Source organism: Vicugna pacos, chromosome 9 (genome assembly GCF_048564905.1).
Source record: "Vicugna pacos chromosome 9, VicPac4, whole genome shotgun sequence".
Lineage (NCBI taxonomy): Eukaryota > Metazoa > Chordata > Mammalia > Artiodactyla > Camelidae > Vicugna > Vicugna pacos.
Window position 1 is genome coordinate 44,702,785 of NC_132995.1, and position 20,489 is coordinate 44,723,273.

A 20,489-nucleotide genomic window follows, 5' to 3' on the forward strand; every position below is an offset into this window, starting at 1 on the left:
CTAGCCCGGCATCAGTTTTATGTAATCAGTGAAATTCTAACAAAATTCAGTGTTATGTTTTCTGTGAGATTTGCTTAGATAAAAATATTGGCAAACCCGGTTTGGGTGTGGAGAAATGGGCATTCTTATGCTCTGTTGTGACTGTAAATTGATGACAAACTTTCTGGGTGGCAGTTTGGTAGCAGTGTGTGTAATAAAATTTTTAATATGCTACCCCTGAGACTCAGAAATTTCACATCTACTAGAAATTTACTCTTAGGTAATAATAAAAATGTATTCATAAATGTACTTATGAGAGTGTTTCTTGTCACCTTATATACAGTTTATACTAATGATTAATTGGAAATGACCTAAATATCCATCAATAGGTGGTTAGATAAATTAATATAAATGCTATGGAGTACTGTACAGCCACGTAGAACAATAATGGGAATCACTGTTAACATGAAAAAAATGTGTCAATACCTTATTGACTGAAAAAGTAAGCTATGGGGAGTATGATACCTGTTTGGGGACAGATTCTATTAGAAACAGAACCTGACATGGAGATTCTTGTGCAAATGGTTGAAAGAATGTGTTTAGGAGATATAGGACTGGAGAAAAAGGTAAGCAAAGATATGGTCTTAGCTGGAGATTAATTTCATATTGATCCCATGAGAAGTATGGAGCTTGAATCCATCTACTACAGTAATATTATATATGAAATTGAATTTATAGTTATTAAAAGTATATATGACCTTATATGCATGGAAGATTTCTGGAAAGGTATTTACCAAAATATTGAGTGTTTTCTCCTGTTTTATGGGATTTCCAATAATTTTTTCACTGTTCATTATGCTTTTTTATAGTATATGAATTTTCTGTGCAATATATTCTTTTATAAGGATGTTTGTAAGCTTTTGTCTTTAATTTATTTTAAATTTACATGCAGTAAAATTCACCCTTTTTGGTTGTATAGGTGTATGACAATTGCATAGTTATGTAACTACCACCACTGTAATCAAGATTCAGAACAGTTCTGTCATCTCAGTAAAACTCTCTGCTGCCCCTTTGTAGTCAAATCCTCCCTTAACCCTTGACCCTGGCAATCACTGATCTTAAAAAACAACTTTATGGAATTAATGTGGGAAGGCTTCAGATACAGTATAAATGGCATCACCTGCAAAGCCACATGGGGGAAAAAGTGAAAACCATTAAGTTGTGGCTATTGCAAGTGTAAACTGAAGACTCTCCTAGCATGATTTAATTAATCGTCTCCACTTTCTACACCCCCTCCCTCCACCCTCAGTAATCCTAAAGGAGCACTAACTGGCAGCCAGGGCTCCACTGCAGTTGAGACCCTGAACTTCCAAGAACATGAGTAGGTCCCCACATTCCTATCCTTGGAAGCCAAAGTGCCACAGCCCCTCCATAGAAGATTTGTCCAGCCAGAAGCCCCCCAGGAAACACCTTCTGGCTGTAATCCAGATAAATAAATTGGGCCAAAGAATTCTGCCTAGAGTTTAAGTCCCCTTTCTATTTTTCCTACTTAGTTGAATTTGAACTGAACTTCAGAGCTTACAGTCCAACCTCATCAGGGCCTGGTAATTATCTGTCTAGGAGAAGTGGAACTGGAAGTGTTTGCAGAGCTGCAAGAGATATTGAGGCCCTCAGTGACTGAGTTGAGGTGATGAGAAAAGAGATAAAAGCCAGGGTCATCCTGCAAAGGTGGCCAGAAAACCGCCGAGGTCACTGTGAGGCCTCAGATACATTCTCTTTCTAGGAATCCATTTCTTCATTGGAATAATAGAATAATATTTAAGTGAAGAAGGCATATCTCAGAACATTTTGTTCTTTGTCAGCCAAGAGCACTAAACGCTGTCGATTTCAGAGTACTTTGGATGCTAATTCTATGTGATGGGAAATTTAAAATTATCTAAAGATTAATTTCTAGAGAGGTACCATCCAGAAGGCTGACTAACTGTATATGTGATTCATATAAATGAGCTTGTATGTATCTACAGTTACAGCTGTTTTCCATTAGAAAGAGTTATAAACAGTACTGCCTTTGTTGGAGCAGGCAGACAGCTCGACATGAGCAGAGAAAGGGGGCACAGGCCAAATGACATCCCAAAGTAACCTTTTGCTCATTATGCCCTCATTCATTACATTACGGTGAAAGTACGCATCATGCACAGATGCCATGACACATCTGATCCGGACTAAATAAGGACAAAAATCCCCCCTCCCCTTGGGAAGGGGAGCTGGGATGAATCTCAGGAAATATGACCCTAAATCTCTCCCTCCCTAATGAATATTCTGCCCATCCATTTCTACACCCCATGTAACCAGCTTGCCAAAGAAACTCAGCACAGATACCCACCTGAGTCTGTCTGCTCTCCTCTATTTATCGCTTAATAAATCCTTGCTTTGCTTTCTTGAACTCTGAGTCTTGTCTCACCTCCGAACTCTTTCTGTGACAGGACAAGAACCTACTTTCTGGGAACACCTTGTTCCAGCTCTTCTTTATCCTGACGGGGCCTTTTTAATAGCCTCCTAACTGCTCTCTTGCCCAACTTAAGTCCATTCTTCACACTGCAGTTGCAACTTGATTGATCTACGGTGAAATCTGACCCCATCCAAAGAGCATAGCCAGTTTGACAATGGTCAAATAAAAGAATTTGCAAATGCTAGCACTCCTGGAGGCTGGCCTTTGACTTCCTAAGCCCCATAGAAATGCTGGACGGTAGCGCCTTGGCAGGCCCCCACAGAGAAGGCAGCCTCCTCCTCACAGGGAGAAGAAGGAGGCGTGGGAAAGGGAGGGAAGCCCAGAGAAGCACAAACGTCCTGGAGGAGCAGAAGCACAGGCCCCAAGAGGACTGCCGGTGGGTGATGTACTTCCAGAGCAGCAACGCGGAACGTGAGTGCTGGGCGGAGAGGCTTCTATTCCACGTGCAGGGTGGGTGGTGCCACAGAATTACCCTGGCCTTGAGGAGGCGGACCCAGGAGGGGGTCAGGCGTGGGTCTCCTGCGAGTGAGGCTATTTGCAGGCAGTCTCACCTGTCCCCAGACTTCTTCAGTCCCTAACCACAGCAGTTTTGGGAATTAGGGTGAGGATGTGGGCCACTGTGGAAGGTGGGTCCCCAGTGAGCTTGCAGATGTGGAAACAAAGCAGAGCTCAGTGTAAGCCACCTGGCACAGTTCCCTCCCTCAGGCCCTCATACTCTCCCCCATGCCCCACCCTGTGGCTCTGGGGCAGCAGGAGTCTTGTTTTAGGAGGTGGTTACCTTCAAGGATGTGGCTGTGTACTTCACCCTGGCAGAATGGGCTGGCCTTTCACCACAGAGGGCCCCTGACAAATTATGGGAACTTGGTGTCCCTGGGTAAGGCCACTTTACCTTCGGGGCCCAGAATCATAGGACAAGAGTAGGGGTGGATGGTGTCTTGAATCTAATAACCGCTGTCTATGTATTTCCAGGGACAAAGACTCCTAATCCCTCAGCCCCAGAGGATGTCAGGGAGGGAGGGAGAAGCCTGAGCTTAGTTTGGGTCTAATGAAGGACTGGCTATTACGATGAGAACAGTTACCATCATCGGGAGCTCCGTGCAGGTCACAGTGGGAAAGACGTGTCTACTGTTGAAGTTTCTTTCAACTCACTTCCTTCAACTCATTCAGTGGTCTGAGGAAGACTTCCTCATTCCTTCCTGTGCTTGCGTGTGTCATACATACAGGATCTTGCTGATAAACTCAAAGTGACCTTTTAGGAGAAAGTCACAAGTGCTCAGTTTCCTCTTGATCAGAATCTCCTTGGGCTTCCCCACCCTCCACCCCACTTCTGCTGTCTCATCCTCAGTGAGCTGCTTTGGGGTTTCCTACTCTTGACAGCAGACAGAAGGCTACAAGTTGCCTTAGGAACACTAATGTGAGACTCCCCTCCAACCCTCTTTTCTCCCTCCTTTTCAGGATACCCAGTTTGCAAACTTGTCCTGATGTCACTTCTGGAAGGAAGGGATTTTCCTTGGGGCCTGGAGTCACAGGACGATCTACCTGCAGAGGGGACCAAAGATATCTGTAAAGGTAAGTGAGGCAGGCTTAAGACCAACAACCTTAATTCTTTGTCAGCTATATGATTTGCAAGTGTTTGAGCACTTGCTGTGTGCCAAATGACACTCATTTAAGAAGCTCTGGAGGATACTAGTTATGGAGACAGGTGTAAGAAGCTAAAAAAGAGAGAATGTGTTAAGTGCTGTTGTTGGTATAAAGACAGTGGACTGTGGGAGCACAGGGAAGGAAGAGTTAGAGTAATTCCTATTTAGAAGATCAAATAACATTCCTTCAGTGGCAGGGGCATTTGTTCTGAGTTCAACAGGTAACAGTGGGTGGCAGATGAGGAAAAAAGGAAGCTAGTCTGGCTGGAGGAAGGAAATAGGAGATTCAGTATAATTTCCAGCATAATATAATATCTGACAGTATCTGGAATATATGAACAACTCTCATGACTCAGCAGTAAAAACAATCCAGTTAGAAAATGCACAAAAGGCACAAAAAGACACTTCACCAAAGAGGATATACAGATGGTAAATAAGTACCTGAAAAGATGTTCAACATCATCAGCCATCAAGGGAATGCAATTTAAAAACACAATGAGATATCATACCTATCACATGTATCACATATATAATTGTAAAGCGCTCCATGGGCTGAGGTATAGGAGAATCCATATAAGAATGGATATTTCTGGGTCTCACCAGCAAGCATTCATTCTTCTGTCTTTTTTAGTACACATTCAAGTGCATTGGGCTTAGTACTGAAAGCCTAGCAAACTTTTCTGTGCTTCTGTGCTGTTAACACGGTGGTCACTAACTACATATGCTTATTAAACTCTTCAGCATTTGAAGTGGGGCTGATACAAATTCAGATGTGCTGTAAGTATAAAATACCAGAGTTTAAAGACTTAGTATTAAAAATCATGTAAACGATCTCATTAATAATTTTTATGTTGATTTCATGTTGAAGTAATATTTTGAATACACTGGGTTAAATTAAATGTATCATTAAAATTAATTTCACCATTTTCTTTTTACTTTTTTAATGTAGCTATCAGAAAATTTAAATTACATATGTAGCTTGCATTTATGGCTCACATTGTATTTCTTTTTTTTATGAGGGGGAGGTAATTAGGTTGTAGATGCATGGAGCTTATGTTCTGGTGGTTTAAGATCAAGGTCAGCTAATTTGTAAAGAAAAGGAAATATAAAGCAGGTGTTCAGCACATAGTTTTATTTTGCAAAAGGCATGGAAAACTAATATTTTAGAATACAAATGTTTAACAAAAGGGTACAAACTGATAAAGATCAACACTTGAGTATAAAATTTATTTTTAAAAATTTAACTCAAAAATTAAAGTTGATTAACTTTAAACAAACATTTATAATGCCATCTAGTCTTTGGAAATACAGATGCCACTGGATGGTCTGATACTATTTCTGTTTCTCAGCTTAGGTTTTCATTTTTCTCAAAGTGAAAAGGGACACTGTGCAGTCTCCTGAGTATCGAAGCAAACTATGCTCTTCTTTTTCCAAGTATCCAGCAGACACTTCTGAATCTGACAACAGCGCATAGACTCCACAATTTCTAACAGTAATAGGGCATACACTAAATTCTTGTAAGCCATCAGGGATTGCCTCTTTATTCCATGAGGATTTTCAGGCATTTAAGTACTATAAAGTCACAAGTTATTAGGGATATGTATCCTATGTACCTAACTACCAGAAAGTGACTTTGCTTTCAGCTGTACATGGATATTAGCCTTGATCCACGTGAAGACTGAGAAGAAAGCCAGCCTTGCAGATGACAGAGTTGGAGAGAACTAAACTTATGTACAGATTTTTCAGTGACATAAATCAATACTTTTTTTGCTTAAGTAGCTTTGAGTTGGGATTTCTTTCATTTGTAACAGAATCCTTACTGATATTGAGCCATTTCAATGTCACATATGTTCGAAAGCCTTCAGAGTTAACAGAAACTTGATTTGGCATCATTGAAGACACCTTTCATGTGAGTGATATATTGGAAAATCTGTACCTATGATTCTGATGGTTCACACAGAGGCAATCACTCAAGTGTTGTGAATGTGGGAAAGCTATTAACGCTCAGTTAAACCAGGTCATTCCGTGAGGTGTCTATCAGCTCTGAGTGCTGGAGTGTAGCTTAAGCAGCCCCATGGTGAGGTATCCATTTCAGGGTTCAGGCATCAGATGTGGGGGTAGACAAGATAAAGCACATTTTTAGAAATCATACTGCCATTACTTTTTCATCAAAGATTTATATTTGCTGCAATTAGATTTTTTTTATCCACCTGGAATTGTTTTATTGATGGTGTGATTCAAGAACCTTATTTTATTTTCCTATTGGGATATCCAGATATCCCAGTATAATTTGTTGAGAAATTCCTCCTTTCTCCAGTTTTTCTCAGTTCTATTGCTTGATTGACATGCAATTGAATCAGCTTGTTGCTTTCTATAAAAGGTCTTGCTGGAATTTTGATTGGATTGCTTTGAATATATAAAGCAATTTGGGGATAACTGACATGTTAATAATATTGAGGTTTTTAGTCAATGAACACAGTATTGCTCTCAATTTATTACGTATTCTTTCACATTTTTGTCGATTTATAGTTTTCAAGATGCATATCTTGGACATATTTTGTTTAGTTTATACCTATGTATTTCATATTTTTGGTGCTGTTATAAATGGTACTGTTTTAAAATTTTTTATTAAAATTATAGTAAATGTTATTGCTGGAAATTTGTTTCCAACAATTGATTTTTTTTCTTTTTTCTTTCTTTCTTTTGTTTTTTATTTTTGCACCTTTGACTTTAACTCTATGATCTTGTTAATATCTCTTGTTTGTTCTAGGAGATTCTGTAGATTCTTTGGGATTTTTTTTATGTAGACAGTCATGCCCTCTGTAAATAATAACAGTTTTATTTATTTCAATCTGTATACCTTTTATTTCTTTTTCTGGCCTTCTTGCGCTTGCTAGAACTCCCAGGACGATGTTGGACACTAGCGGTAAAAGCGGACTTACCTGCCGTGTTGCCAATCTTGGAAAGAAGGCATTTTGTTCTTTCACCATTAAGTATGTTTTCAGATGCAAGGAGATAATCACATCAAATCATATGCCAATATAGCTACTGCAAGAAAACTTAGTTTAACTGTGCTTTTTTTGGCAGCCAAGGCAAAAATGACTTTGTGCATGTTCCGCTGTAACTTCATTGATTGTAACGTTACTTGAAAATACGAGATTTTTATTGGTGACAAAGACACAGGCACTACTGATATGCTTGTGGTTTTTGCCAACCCATAACTGAAAGAAGTGCTAAATTTCAGTTAGCGATCAGCTTAAAGGACGATAAACCTTTCCTATTCGAGGTCCTAGGTTAAAAATGCACTGAGGCGGGGATTCAGGGGAGGGTAAAGCCACAGACCACCGAGAGGCGCGCTCTGGCTTCCTAGAGAGGAAGCACGCCGACGTAGTGACGCACTTCTTCCGGTCACAGCGCACTTTGCGCCTTTTCTTAGGTGAGTTTTGGTGGTTTGTCGCCTTAGCGACCCTACTGGGGGCACGCCCTTCACCCTTGTAGAAGGCTGTCGCTTTCGTCCCTGATGCCGCTGTGGGCGTAGTCCGGCGGCGCCGCCGGATCCGGGGAGCGGGGGCGGCCTCCCGGCCAGAGCCTTCGCTGGGTCCTCGGCTGCCGCCTTGGTAAATGGGGGCTGTGGATGGAAGACGCCCTCCCCTAGGCCAACGAATACTTACGGAGCATCTAAATGCCGTTTGCTATTATAGGTTCCCTGGATGCAGCTGCGAATGAGACTGCCGTGGGCCCCTCTCTTGGGGGAACTTTCCGTTTAATGAAAAGTCACCTATTAATCCGAATTTCACTCCACCTGCTTCTAACCTAGTAGCTGCGATCTGCTGCTTTTAGGTCGAAGATCAAGTCTTTGACGTGCACAAGGCCCTGCATGACTTGGTCTCTTGCGAGTTCTTCATCCTTGTCTTCAACACATTCCTCTTAGCTCTGCTAAGTCTTCTTTGGCTTTCACTTCTGGAAGATGTTTTTACAAATGCTATTACTCTGTAAAGATTATCCTTTTCGCCAAGTTAATTTTTATTCTTGAGCTTCCTCATCTAGAATAAATTCTCCCTGGCAGTAATCACAAATGTGATCTTAAAGCTAATTAGGATAATCTTTGAGTTATATATGTCTTTCCTTTAGTTTAGTCTAAGCTCCATGATGGAAGGGATCACACTTCTCTTTCCACTGCATCTCCTCTGTCTCACACTTGTCCTGGAATGGAATAAGTATGTGATAAATGTTTGTTTGGATGAACAAAACACGAATCAGTGTTTGATCTCAAGCTGGGAGAGTTGGTATACAAGAAAGGGAGTATAGTGCTAGTGGAGTGTGTAACTAGGGTATCTGACTTGTTCTGTGGAGAGAAGTGGTAATCTGAAGGATGAGCTGGCACTATCTCGGTGAAGAGAGGTCAGTTACAAAGGTTCTAAGGTTGGAGAAAAGTGGTTCCCAAAGAGGAAACAGCAGGTGCAAGGTGCTGAATTAGCTTAGTAGAGAAACTGAAAGAAGATCAGCGTGGCTAAACTAAGAGAAAGGAGGAGGTTGGCACAAGATGAGCCTACCAGGAAATTGCAGCGTGCAGTGTGTTTCATTAGGGAAGAAACGGACTTTTTAGTAAAATATGCCTGCAATACAAATTGTCTATGGGGGATGATAGAAGTAAAGGAATAACCCAGACATTTTAGAATGTTGAAGTGGCCTTTTCAGAGTCCTTTGCTCATCTGTTTCTTGTTGTCATTGGGTCCTAGAATGGGGTGATAAACAAAAAACATGCTTGCCCCAAGTTCCAAGAAAAGAAAACCTTACTCTAAGATTCTTTTTCTGAATTTCCTTGGCTACTCTTAATCTGTTTTTCCCTATTAGCCTTAGAATCACTTTATCAGGTCTAAAAGAAATGCTGTTGTGATTATAATTGGAAGCAATTTAATGTAGATAGTAAAAGCATGGTCTTTGGAATCTGGCAGATCTAGTTTGAGTTTCAAGTTCATTCATTCACCAGCTGAGTGCCCTTGGTAGGGAAAATTATTCTCTTAGATTTTTCCTTTTTGGGAAAAAGAAGGTTGAGACGATTATTGTGGAGACTGAATGACAAGATGTGTATTTTTTCATCCAAAAAGTATTTCTATTTTTTAACCTTTTATGTTTCTCAGTAAAATTTTATTTTTAAAAATAGACGTCTGGGTTTCCTTTTGTTAGGTTTTGCTTCAAGTTTTCTAGTGTCTTTTGCTTGTTTTGCTTTTTGTATATTCACGTTCCTCTGTACTTGTGTCTTAGGACAGGCAGTAATGCATGATGTTGGTGAGTACAGGCTCTGGTGCCTGAGGGCAAGTTACTTACCCTTCAGATTCTCAGTTTCCTCAAACTTCATGGCATGATGTGGATTAAAAGAGGAAATGATTCATACACCACTCACCCAGTGGCGTTTAGTAAATGTTTGCTGCGGCTATTTTTGGCACGTTTGTTATTTTAAAGGAGAGCCTTTGGGCCAGACTCACTCTTGATTCTCTTTACTTCCCTCAGCCCCTACCCTTCACTGAGAGGTGATGGTAGCCATGCCCTTGAAAGCCTGGCACCAGGTGAGCTGTGGGTCCCTCAGGTCAGTCTTCAAGAGATCTGTTTTGAAGGAAATTGGAGATGAGACGTGATTCTGGCAAAAGTCTTCAAGCCAAAGCAGTAGGAAGACTCCTGTTGGTTCTCTCTAGTGGGACTGAATGCTGGGGGAAAAGCTGATGGTGAGGGGCTGAGCAGCCAGAAGCCCAGCAAGTGATGGCTGAAGAGAGTGCCCTGGGAAGCAAAAGTATAGCCTCCGGTACTGTGAGGGTTTCTGTTGAGCTAAAGGGATCCCAAGTTCAATAGCTCCTGCTGCAGAGGGACCTGTGAGAATGAAGGACTCAGGCTGCTGGTCTAGGTGTCCATTACATGGTGGAAGTAATTGAGATCAATGAGGCCACAAGATTCTTGGGAAGTTGGGGCAGTGAGTCGGCAAGAAGACAAGAAGACGGGGGGTCTTAAACCATTTACCCTCTGAAAGAAAGAAGTCAGCTTCAGAATCAGTGAAAATACATCTTTAGATCAGTGCTGCTGGCTAATCAAAGCAGGAAGATATAATAGGAAATATCTGTACTAGGACAGAACATCTGAAGTTTGGGACCCCATCAAGCCTCAGTAGCATTGTGGCCTTGAGCAAGTCACTTATCCTTTTTGTACCTGAACTTCGTTTGTGAGATGAACATTAAATACCTTATATTTGTGGGATAGGGAAATTGTTTCTTGAGTTAATTTCACGTTTTGAGACTAATAATTTACTGGTTGTTGCTTAACCATTTCCTTCTTCCTGGAACTTATTTATCCAATAACTTAGCATCCATGAGCCATATCCCAAATCTCAATCCTAGATTTCTGATATCTGGCAGGTCCCTCTACACAACTGTCTCACCAATACATTGTCTTCCTTGTTGCTCTCATCATCTTCCTATCTTCTGTAAGTTATTAGTGAGTTACTGGTATCACCATGTCACAGTCCTGACCACTCAGTTTCTAGATTGCTGAGTAATTATTGGCTGTGTTTTCCCGTGATACTACTTTCAGGGAGTCACCAAGTCTGAATGCTTCTGCCTGTTATCTCTTCCACTTGTCCCATCTTTTATATTCCCCTCATTTAAGGTTTTCATTTCTTTTCTGGGATTTTGTTTGCAGAGCTTCCCACCTAGTTTCTCTGTACGGTTTTCTGCCTTCCCATCACTGCCTGTCAGCTAATAGAGCTTGGTTTCCTGAGTTTGGATTTTATCCTGCAGTCCAAAATTCTCAGACTTCAATATGCATAAAAATCAGCTTGAGGGCTTATGAAAGCACAAGTTACTCTCAGATGGGGCCTGAATTTGCCTTTACAGCAGGTTCCTAGGTGATGCTGTTGCTGCTCTGGGGAACCACACTTTGAGAACCATTGTTGTAGTTAGTGGTGACCCTCAGGAAAGTCATTCAGTTGACTGGGTCAGGTTGTCATTTTAAACAATGATTATCTGGCTGGCTGAGGATGGATTCATTGCAGGGCAGGCCTGGAATTGGGGTTAAGTTTGTTTCCACCTGGTGAACTACTGTACTGATTGTACCATGGAGAAGAAGAGTCAGATTCCAGAAATATTTATTTTATTTTTTATTTATTTTCATTTTTTCATTTCAAGTCTCTTTTGTAAAATTGAGCTATCGATGTACAATACTGTGTGAGTTACAAGTGTACAGTATAGTGACTCGCAATTTTTAAAGATTCTAGAAATATTTAAAGATGATAAAATTGGCAGGATTTGATTACCAACTGCTTATCAGAAATGAGCAGTGACTAGGACAAGTTAGTCTAGGATAAATCTTAAGTTTCTCATTTAGGAGACTGGGCTGAAGTTGGTACTATTACCTGAGATAGGGAAACAACACTGACCCTCACTGTGCCAGCTAGTTTATATGAATTGAAAAAGGAGCCAACGTCGGGGAGAGGGGTGATGAGTTTGGTGTTAAATGGTGGATCAGATGTGTCTGGTCACCCAGGGAGTCTGAGGCAGTGCGGGGACTGTAGGAGGTGGAGATCTGCAGAGTCAATTGAGGTGTTGGAAGGTGGAAGGTTATTCACTGTGCATTCAGGTAACCAAGTTTGATACCAAAGTCTAAGGAATGAATAGAAGTTCTAAACCAGATGCTGGAGCTTTCTGGAAAGGTGGAATTGGGGCCATCAGGGAAGGGAAAGGGTGACTGTTGAAAAAACATGAGCCTTAGTTGACAGAAGCAATTACAGATGGTCTTGGAGGTATAAAGGAAAGCAGTTAAAAGAACTACCTGGCAGCAATTTGATTTCAGAAGCATCTTCTCTTGGGAAAACCCATCAGGAAGCAGAGTAGACTGCCCCTGGTGAACCCAAGCTCTCTCTGCTGGATGTTCTGGAGCACAGGCTATACATCCTCTTCTTCAGGCAACAGTTGAGGGTTGGTTGGGACTAGTCATCAAGGCAAATCTTGACTCTGTTCTTGTCACGTGGACTTGAGGTTTGGGGCAGAATGAGCACATGTGGAGAACAGATGGATTGACTGAGCACTTGGGGCAGTGAAGGGGGAAGAGATAGGTCCTGAGATGCCACCTCTTGAGTAAGTGGACAGATGAAAGCTAATTGTTTACTACTAGGTGCAACAATAAAAGACTGAGTCAGTTTTACAAAGAGATTTTACTCTAGAAATGTTAATTAATGGAAGGCTTCCCAGGGTTTTCACAATGTCATGTTGTGTTTTATAACACTAAATTTTGTGTCCTAATGGAAGCTCTCCTGGTAGTGAGAGAAGTTCCAGGGTTTTGGTTGCAGTGAGTCATTTAATGACCTAACACTCAGTCTTCCACCTGTTCTCATTATTCATCTTTAATAAAATTCCTCTCTCATACTGTCCCCTGTGCCCACTCTATGGCCCTGAGCCAGGGAATTGGCTCTGGGGCAGCAAGAAGCTCTTGTTTTAGGAGGTGGTGACCTTCCAGGACGTGGCTGTGTACTTCACCTAGGCTGAATGGACTGGCCTTTCTGGTACCCAGAGGGCCATGTACAGAAATGTGATGCTGGAGACTTAGGGAAACTTGATGTCCCTGGGTAAGAGCACTTTCTTCCTGGGACTCTGATCTCTGCTTTCTATTTCTTTCCTTTTTCCCTCCTCATTGGCTGGGGGTGTGTTGTGGAAGGAGAGGAGTTATTTCTTGTATCATCCACTGATGGTTCCAGGGCTGAGAGCAAATGACCTACTTTAGAGGTTGTTGGGTAGGGAGTAGTCTTGGGTCAGTTTCGTTTCAATGTAGGGAATTACTGTCCCCCGATAAGAGTAGGATTCATCCTCAAAGGGGCTCTGTACAGTAAGGAATAGTCGTGTCCATTGCCAGGTAAGTTCTTAGCCTGTTTTCTCTCCATTGTCTAGGGAAGGTTGTGACCCCCTTCCCTGCATTTGCACGTATCCTGCAGGATCACTAATTTACCTACTCTTAAGTGTTGCTTTAGGAAGAGGTCACAAATGTTCACTTTCTACTCGTGCAAAATCTCCCTGGCTTTCCCTAGTCCTGAGCCCTCTTCTGTAGATTTTATTCTTACTGAGACTCTTGAGGTTTTCCTTCTTTTGACACAGCAGACACAGGACTGAAAGGTGCCATTTTCTGCCCCCTTTCAGGATACCCAGTTCCCAAACCTGCACTGGTCTTACATCTGGAGAGAGGGGATTTGCTTTGGGGCCTGGAGACACAGGAAGATCCACCTGCGAAAGGGACCAAAGACATCTGTAAAGGTAAGTGAGGCAGATTTAGAAACAGCACCTACAGAGCTGTTCATTTCAAATAAAACAGGTGATTTCTCCTAGTAGGTAAAATAGGAAACCTTTCCCACCAATCTTAACTATTCTCAACATATTTTCAATTAGTATATGTCATAACTAATGCATGTCATAATACATGAATCCATTGCTCCTTTCTTTTTTAATTAAAAAACATTTTTTATTGAAATATAATTGACATATAACCTTAAATTAGTTTTAGGTACACAAATAATGGTTGTATATTTGTATACATTGTGTAATGATCACCACAATAAGTCTAGTTAATATCCATCCTTTATATAATTACAGACTTTTTTTCTTGTGATGAGAACTTTTAAGATTTACTCTTAGCAACTTTCAAATATGCAGTACAGTATTGTTAACTATAAATCACCATGCTGTATATTACATCACCATGACTTATTTTATAACTGGAAGTTTGTATCTTTTGACCCCCTTCACCTATTCTCACTCTCTACCCCTGCCTCTGGCAACCACCAGTCTGTTCTCTGTATCTATGAGCTTGGTTTTGTGTGTGTGTGTGTGTGTGTGTGTGTGTGTGTGCGTGTGTTTAGATTTCACATGTAATGAGATCATACTATATTTGTCTTTCTGTCTGACTTATTTCACTTAGTGTAATGCTCTTGAGATCCATCCACATTGTCACAAATCTGTTGCCACAGATTGCTTCTTTCTTATGGCTGAGTAATATACCTGTATGTGTGTATGTATCAAATCACATTTTCAGTTCATCCATCAGTGGACATTTAGGTTGCTTCCATATCTTAGCTATTGTAAATAACAATGCAGTGAACATAAAGATCCATGTATCTCTTCTAGTTAGTGTTTCCTTTTCTTTGGATAAGTATCTAGAAGTGAAATTCCTGGGTCACAGGGTCACGTGATAGTTCTCTTTAAATTTTTTTTTCTTTTTAATTTTTTGAGGAACCTCCATACTGTTTTCCATGGTGGGTTTACCAATTTATGTGCCCATAAACAGAGCACAAGTGTTCCCTTTTCCTACATCCTTACCAACACTTGTTATTTCTTGTCTTTTTGATAATGGTCATTCAGGTGTAAGTTGATAATGCATTGTGGGTTTTCTTAAATCTTATTATTTTATTTGTTTATTGGTGAGATTAGGTTTGTTTGTTGTTTGTTTTAACGGAGGTACTGGGGATTGAACCCAGGATCTTGTTCATGCTAAGCATGCAGTTCTACCACTGAGCTATATCTTTCCCATGCATGTGGTTTTGAGTTGCATTTCACTGATGATTAGTGATGTTGAGCATCTTTTCATGAGCCTGTTGGTCATCTGTGTGTTCTCTTTGGAAAGATGTCTATTCAGATCTTCGGCCCATTTTTTAAATTGACTTGTGTGGGGGTTTTTTTGCTATTGAATTGTATGACTTCTTTATATACTTTGTATATAAACCTTGTATCAGATATATGATTAGCAATTTTTTTCTCCCATTCATAAACTGCCTTTTCATTTTGTTGGTTTCCTTTGCTGTGCAGAAGCTTTTTATTTTGCTGTAGTCCCACTTGTCAATTTTTGGTTTTGTTGCTTTTGCTTCTGGTGTCAGATTAAAAAAATCATCACCAAGACCTGTGTCAAGGAGGTTACCCCCTGTGCTTTCTTCCAGGAATTTATTGGTTTCAGGTCTTATTATTTTCATGTCTTTAATCCATTCTGAGTTAATTTTTGTGTCCATTACACCTTTCTAAGTTTCAGCATTGCCTACATCAATGGCCATCCTTTCTTGGACGGGATGGATCTATTCAGGGGTAGTTTTGGAACACTTGCCATGTGCCAAGCTTTATTTAAGGAGCTCTGGAGGATACACATTATGGAGACAGATGATGGAGCTGAAAGAAATGTGTTAAGTGCTGTTGATGGTAAATAGGCAGTGGGCTGTGAAGCATAGCAGAAGGAGGGGTTAGAGTAATTCCAATTCAGAAACTCAGGTAATACTCCCCCAATGTCAGGTCCACATGTTCCAAATTTGACAGGTTACTGTGGATTTTATGTCTGGCCTGAGGAAAGAAATAGAAGATTCAGTAAATCATTGTGAAGAACTTCTCAGTTTAATGTTCAGGAGAATCACCTAGAGAGCATATTTTAAAGTGGGCATTTCTGGAGCCCACTTGCAAGTATTCTTCTGTTTTTTCTAGTAAGCAGTTCAAGAGCATGAGGCTTAGAATTCAAAGCCTAAGCAGGACTTCCTATTCTTGACTTCCTAGAGCCTGGGGCTGGCAGAGTCTGCAGCACACTCTGACCTCCTCTACTTAGCCAACAGTAGAGATGAATATGGCTGGTGTATCTTACCCACCCAGCTACATGTTGAAGTCTAGAATGCAGAATTTGAAGTGGACCAAAGGATTCTGTCCTAGAAAACTCATGGCATAGAAACAGGAAATGAGAGTAGACAAAACAGAACGTGGAGCAGTAGCAGTGACCCCACCACAGTGACCTTGCCACTAGTGACAGAGGCCCATGATTGGTTTTGTGCACAGAATATTAGCTCAACATAATACGTGATTTGTTTGGCCCAAAGGAAATTTGTGGCATAAAATCTTATTAAACTATTATTATATTTCATGCACTAACTTTTGAGTGGTTAAATAGGGTAGAGGATAGTGGTAATGCAAAAATGGAACTGGAAGTAGAGTGTGGAGGTAGAATTGGCCAGATCTTATCAAAGCTCCACCATAAAGAGGGAGCATTGTGTCAGATAACATTGGGAAGTCAAGACATAGGAGGACCTTTTAGAATTCATATGAATTCGGATCTGAGCACAGAGTGTGAGGTCCCTTTAGAGTATGTAAATGGATGCTAGTGCAGACACCCTTGGAGAGAAAAAAGGAGGGCTGAGTCTTCAGTATTAAGGAATACTTAATTTTAGTGAGAGAGGAAAGAGAAAATAGATTAGTTAGGTAGTCAGGGGATAGCCACTGACAGGACAGTGGAACTGAAGCCAAAGGTCGGGGTTTCAGGATAGATGGTTTGCAGAGAGGGAGTAGATGGGAAATGACAAAGTTGAGGCAGTGCTTTAGCCTCTTACTTTGATAAGTTTAGAGGTGAAAGAAAATACTGTAAACAGTAGCAAATGGTTTTCAAACTTTTTTTTATTATGAGCCTCAGGTATTACATTTTGCATCAAAACCCTAAATACTCATATGTACTCTGAAACTGAAGTATCAGGAAACAATTTACTCTTAACATTGCAATGTGTGCAAATCCTATTCTATTCTGTTCTAATGTAGACTAATATGTTTCATTTTTTTAAGTTGTTTGATAATGACACACCTCATCAGTTTCACAATTAATAAGTATGCAGTTTAAAAAACACTACTATGAGAAAAAATTGGGTGTGAAATGGATTTGAGGATCTAAAGAATGTTGAAGGTGAAGAAAAAGGGCGGTACGGCTGGTAGAGCAGTATATCAGGGAAAGTGGAGGAGATGGCACCGGGGATGATAGGGAAGTGTGAGACTTGAGAGGGTGGCTTGGGATGGGAGGATGTAGAAATGGGACAGAAAGAAGTTGAGGGCACTGCATCTGGGCAGCTTTGTTTTTTCAGAGAAAGGAGGTGATAATGACAGGAGAACTAGGAAGGGGTGAGGGTTTGTCAGGAGTAGGGAACCTCCTGCTGTGGGGATCCTGATCTAGGTGAATGGTGGAATACAGGGCAGCAGGGAAAATAATGTTTTTTAATCATTGATTGCTCAGTCCTGATTTTATAACATGGAACACCCTAAGAGCAAGAAAGAGTCAGGTGTCAGAATAGACTCTGAGGTTCTCAATTGTTTTGATCATTCTTTTTCAGATTGTTGGTTACCCTGTTTACTTCAATCTCAGATCTCTCCTCTCCAACTGCGCTCCTTTTAAGGGCCCTTGCTCATTTAACTCCCACCTCCAAGGATGAATTTGATTAACTAGCAGATGAGCCCCAGAGAACCCGATTAATGTTAAAACAGAATTAGTCCAACATTTTGTATAAAATATGTAGACTTTGACTTAAGTAAGATGTCATCCAATTGTTAGGAACACCAATGCCATTTTACAGGTGACTTCTTGTCTCATTTTTGCTAATAAGAGGATACTCTTCAGTCTTGGCGTGTCTGAGTAAACTTTGTTTTTCCCTTTCCATATAGGCAGAATCTAGGACAGTGGTTTCTGCATCTATGAGGTTCAGACTTTCTTGCAAGTCTGATGACAAAACAGTAATTGCCAATAGTTTTTGGTTGTTCACTCATTATCTGTTGACCTGCAGTTAAGAACCTCTGGGGCTGATGGCCTCTAAGAGCTTCTGTGATTTTCTTTGTTTTTCTCTCTGTCATGCCACAAATTAGTTTCTTTAACACTCAGTGTCTTCATTCTTTTGGAACATTTGCAGGGCATGAATTTTTAAGAAGAACAATAATTCATCCATTGCCTTTGTTTTTTTCTGATACTGTTCTGTTTTTACTTTTTGACTCAGAATCTTGCTATCTGCATAGCCACTGTTTGCTCTTAGATCCTGTCCCTTCTTTTATAGGCCTGTAAGTAAGTACCATAAAGTCAAAAGATACTGGAACATACCAGGAAGAAGTCATTGAAAGAGTCTAAAAAAGTTTAGGAAGTAATCTGATCTGTGATGTGCACACTGATACCTTGTTCCACCTTAACCATTCTCTGCCTGTATGATATTTGGCACTTTCATTGTAATAGCCTTGTCTCACTAGCAGGTCCATGTGGGAGTTGGAATACTAGTCTCTAAAAGGTCTATATAGTTGTCCTCTCTTATCTCCTGGGCATACATTCCGAGACCCCTAGTGGATGCCTGAAACTGCAGATATTTCTGAATCCTACATAGTTGTCTCCAAGACCCATGTGGATACCAAAATCTGCAGATGCTCAAGTCCCTTATATAAAATGGCATAGTACAGTCAACCCTCCATAACTGCAGGTTCTGCATTCTTGGGTACAGAGGACTGACTATGTATATGCTGTATTTTCCTGTACATACTTATCTATGATAAAGTTTAATTTATAAATTAGACACAATAAGAATATCTAAATTACTAGCATCATTCCTCTTGTTCTTTGGGGCCATTATAACGTAAAACAAGGTTACTTGAACACAAGTACTGATATAATGCCACAGTCGATCTGATAACCAAGCCAGCTACTAAGTGAGTAATAGGCAGGTAGCATGTTACAGTGGATACACTGGACAGAGGGGTGATTTACATCCAACTGGAGCAGGATAGCACTAGATTTCATTGTGTTACTCAGAACGGTGCACAGTTTAAAACTTATGAATTGTTTATTTCTGAAGTTTCCCATTTGATGTTTTTGGACCATGGTTGACTGAGGGAAACTGAAATCCACAGAAAGGGAAGCTTCAGACAAGCAGAGACTGTACTATAGTTTTTAGTGTTCTTTTGTTTCCCATATAATTCTCAGGTTGCATTTTTGTTTTGTTTATTACGTCAGATGCCAGAACCAACATTGACATTGAGTCAACACCAACTCGGGGAATTTCTGAAGAAAAAGATATGATGTCACATGGGCCGCAGAAGAATGTTCTTAAGAAAAACAGCTTCCCAGAAACATGTGAATTGGAGAAGCACCAGCAAGTCCCCAGAGCAAAAAATATTAGAAGAAAGGTTCCAAGAATCCACTATGATAGGAAACCCTTCAGATGTGAGGAGTGTGGGAATTGCTTTAGCTATTTTTCTTACTGTGTTAAACACCAGAGAATCCACACTGGGGGGAAACCCTTTGAGTGTAATGAGTGTGGAAAAGTCTTTAATGGCAATTCTTTGTTAATATGGCATCAGAGAATCCACACTGGAGAGAAACCCTATCAGTGTGAGGAGTGTGGGAGAGTCTTTAATGATAACACAAATCTAATCAGACATCAGAGAATCCACAATGAAGACAGACCCTATTTCTGCAAGAAGTGTGGATATGGTTTTACCAGTAGTTCTGAGTTTGTTTTACATCAGAGAATCCACGCAGGGGAGAAACCCTTTGAGTGTAATGAGTGTGGAAAAGCTTTTACTGGTAATTCATCACTACTTCGACATCAGAAAACCCACACCGGAGAGAAACCCTGTGAATGTAATGAGTGTGGCAAAAGCTTTGGAAGGACTTCTCATCTTAGTCAACATCACCATATTCACACAGGGGAAAAGCCTTATTCTTGTAAAATATGTGGGCAGCCTTCAATTTTCTTAAAAAACTAACTCGGTACCAGAGAGTCCATAGTGAGGAGAAAACTTTTGACTGTGTAGATTGTGGTAAAACCGTTAGTATTCAGTATCATTTAAAAAGGCATCTAAGAATCCATATTCAGGAGTCTTCCTATGCATGTAATGAGTGTGAAAAAAATCTTCACTAGCAAAAGAAATCTGCTTCAGCATCAAAGAGTCTGTAGTAGAAAAAAAAAAAAAACCAATGAATGTGTCAAATACGAAGAAACATTCAGGACTTCTTCCCAGCTAGATCATGTCTATCCAGGAGAGAAACCTGCACTGGATATTGGTTGCTTTGGCCTCCGGGAATTTTTTACCCCCTTTAACTTGTAATAGTACACTAAATTTCCTTTCAGATTCCATCTTCCACTCAGGAGTAGAATGTGTGACACAGGTCCAGCTCAGCTGCAGATTCTACCCTGCAAGCTTTTGGTTCAGGTGTCAGTACGTGACCCAAGGTGGTTCAGTTAGAATTCCAGGACTTGGGAAGAGTTAACAGAAAGAAATACCTTTGTTTTCCCTTTGGTCCTTTTTTTTTTAACTGAAGTGTAATCAGTTACAATGTGTCAATTTCTGGTGCACAGCACAATGTCCCAATCATGCATATATATACACATACTTGTTTTCATATTATTTTTCATTAAAGGTTATTATAAGATATTGAATATAGTTCCCTGTGCTATACAGAAGAAATTTTTTAATCTCTACATTTATATCTATATCTATATCTATATCTAATGGTTAACATTAGCAAATCTCAAACTCCCAAATTTATCTCTTCCCACCCCTCTTTCCCCCAGT

General features: G+C 40.4%; 1 protein-coding gene across 1 annotated transcript; it reads left to right on the plus strand.

Annotated features, from left to right (window-relative positions):
- The first annotated feature begins 2,715 nt into the window (after nt 1–2,715).
- Nucleotides 2,716–20,348, plus strand: ZNF19 (zinc finger protein 19). The gene is given in 7 exon segments (XM_072968301.1): nt 2,716–2,899; nt 3,944–4,057; nt 7,451–7,564; nt 13,302–13,415; nt 18,925–19,653; nt 19,656–19,828; nt 19,830–20,348. Coding segments are annotated over 7 exon segments (1,620 nt in total). The 3' UTR covers nt 20,022–20,348.
- The last annotated feature ends 141 nt before the right edge of the window (nt 20,349–20,489 follow it).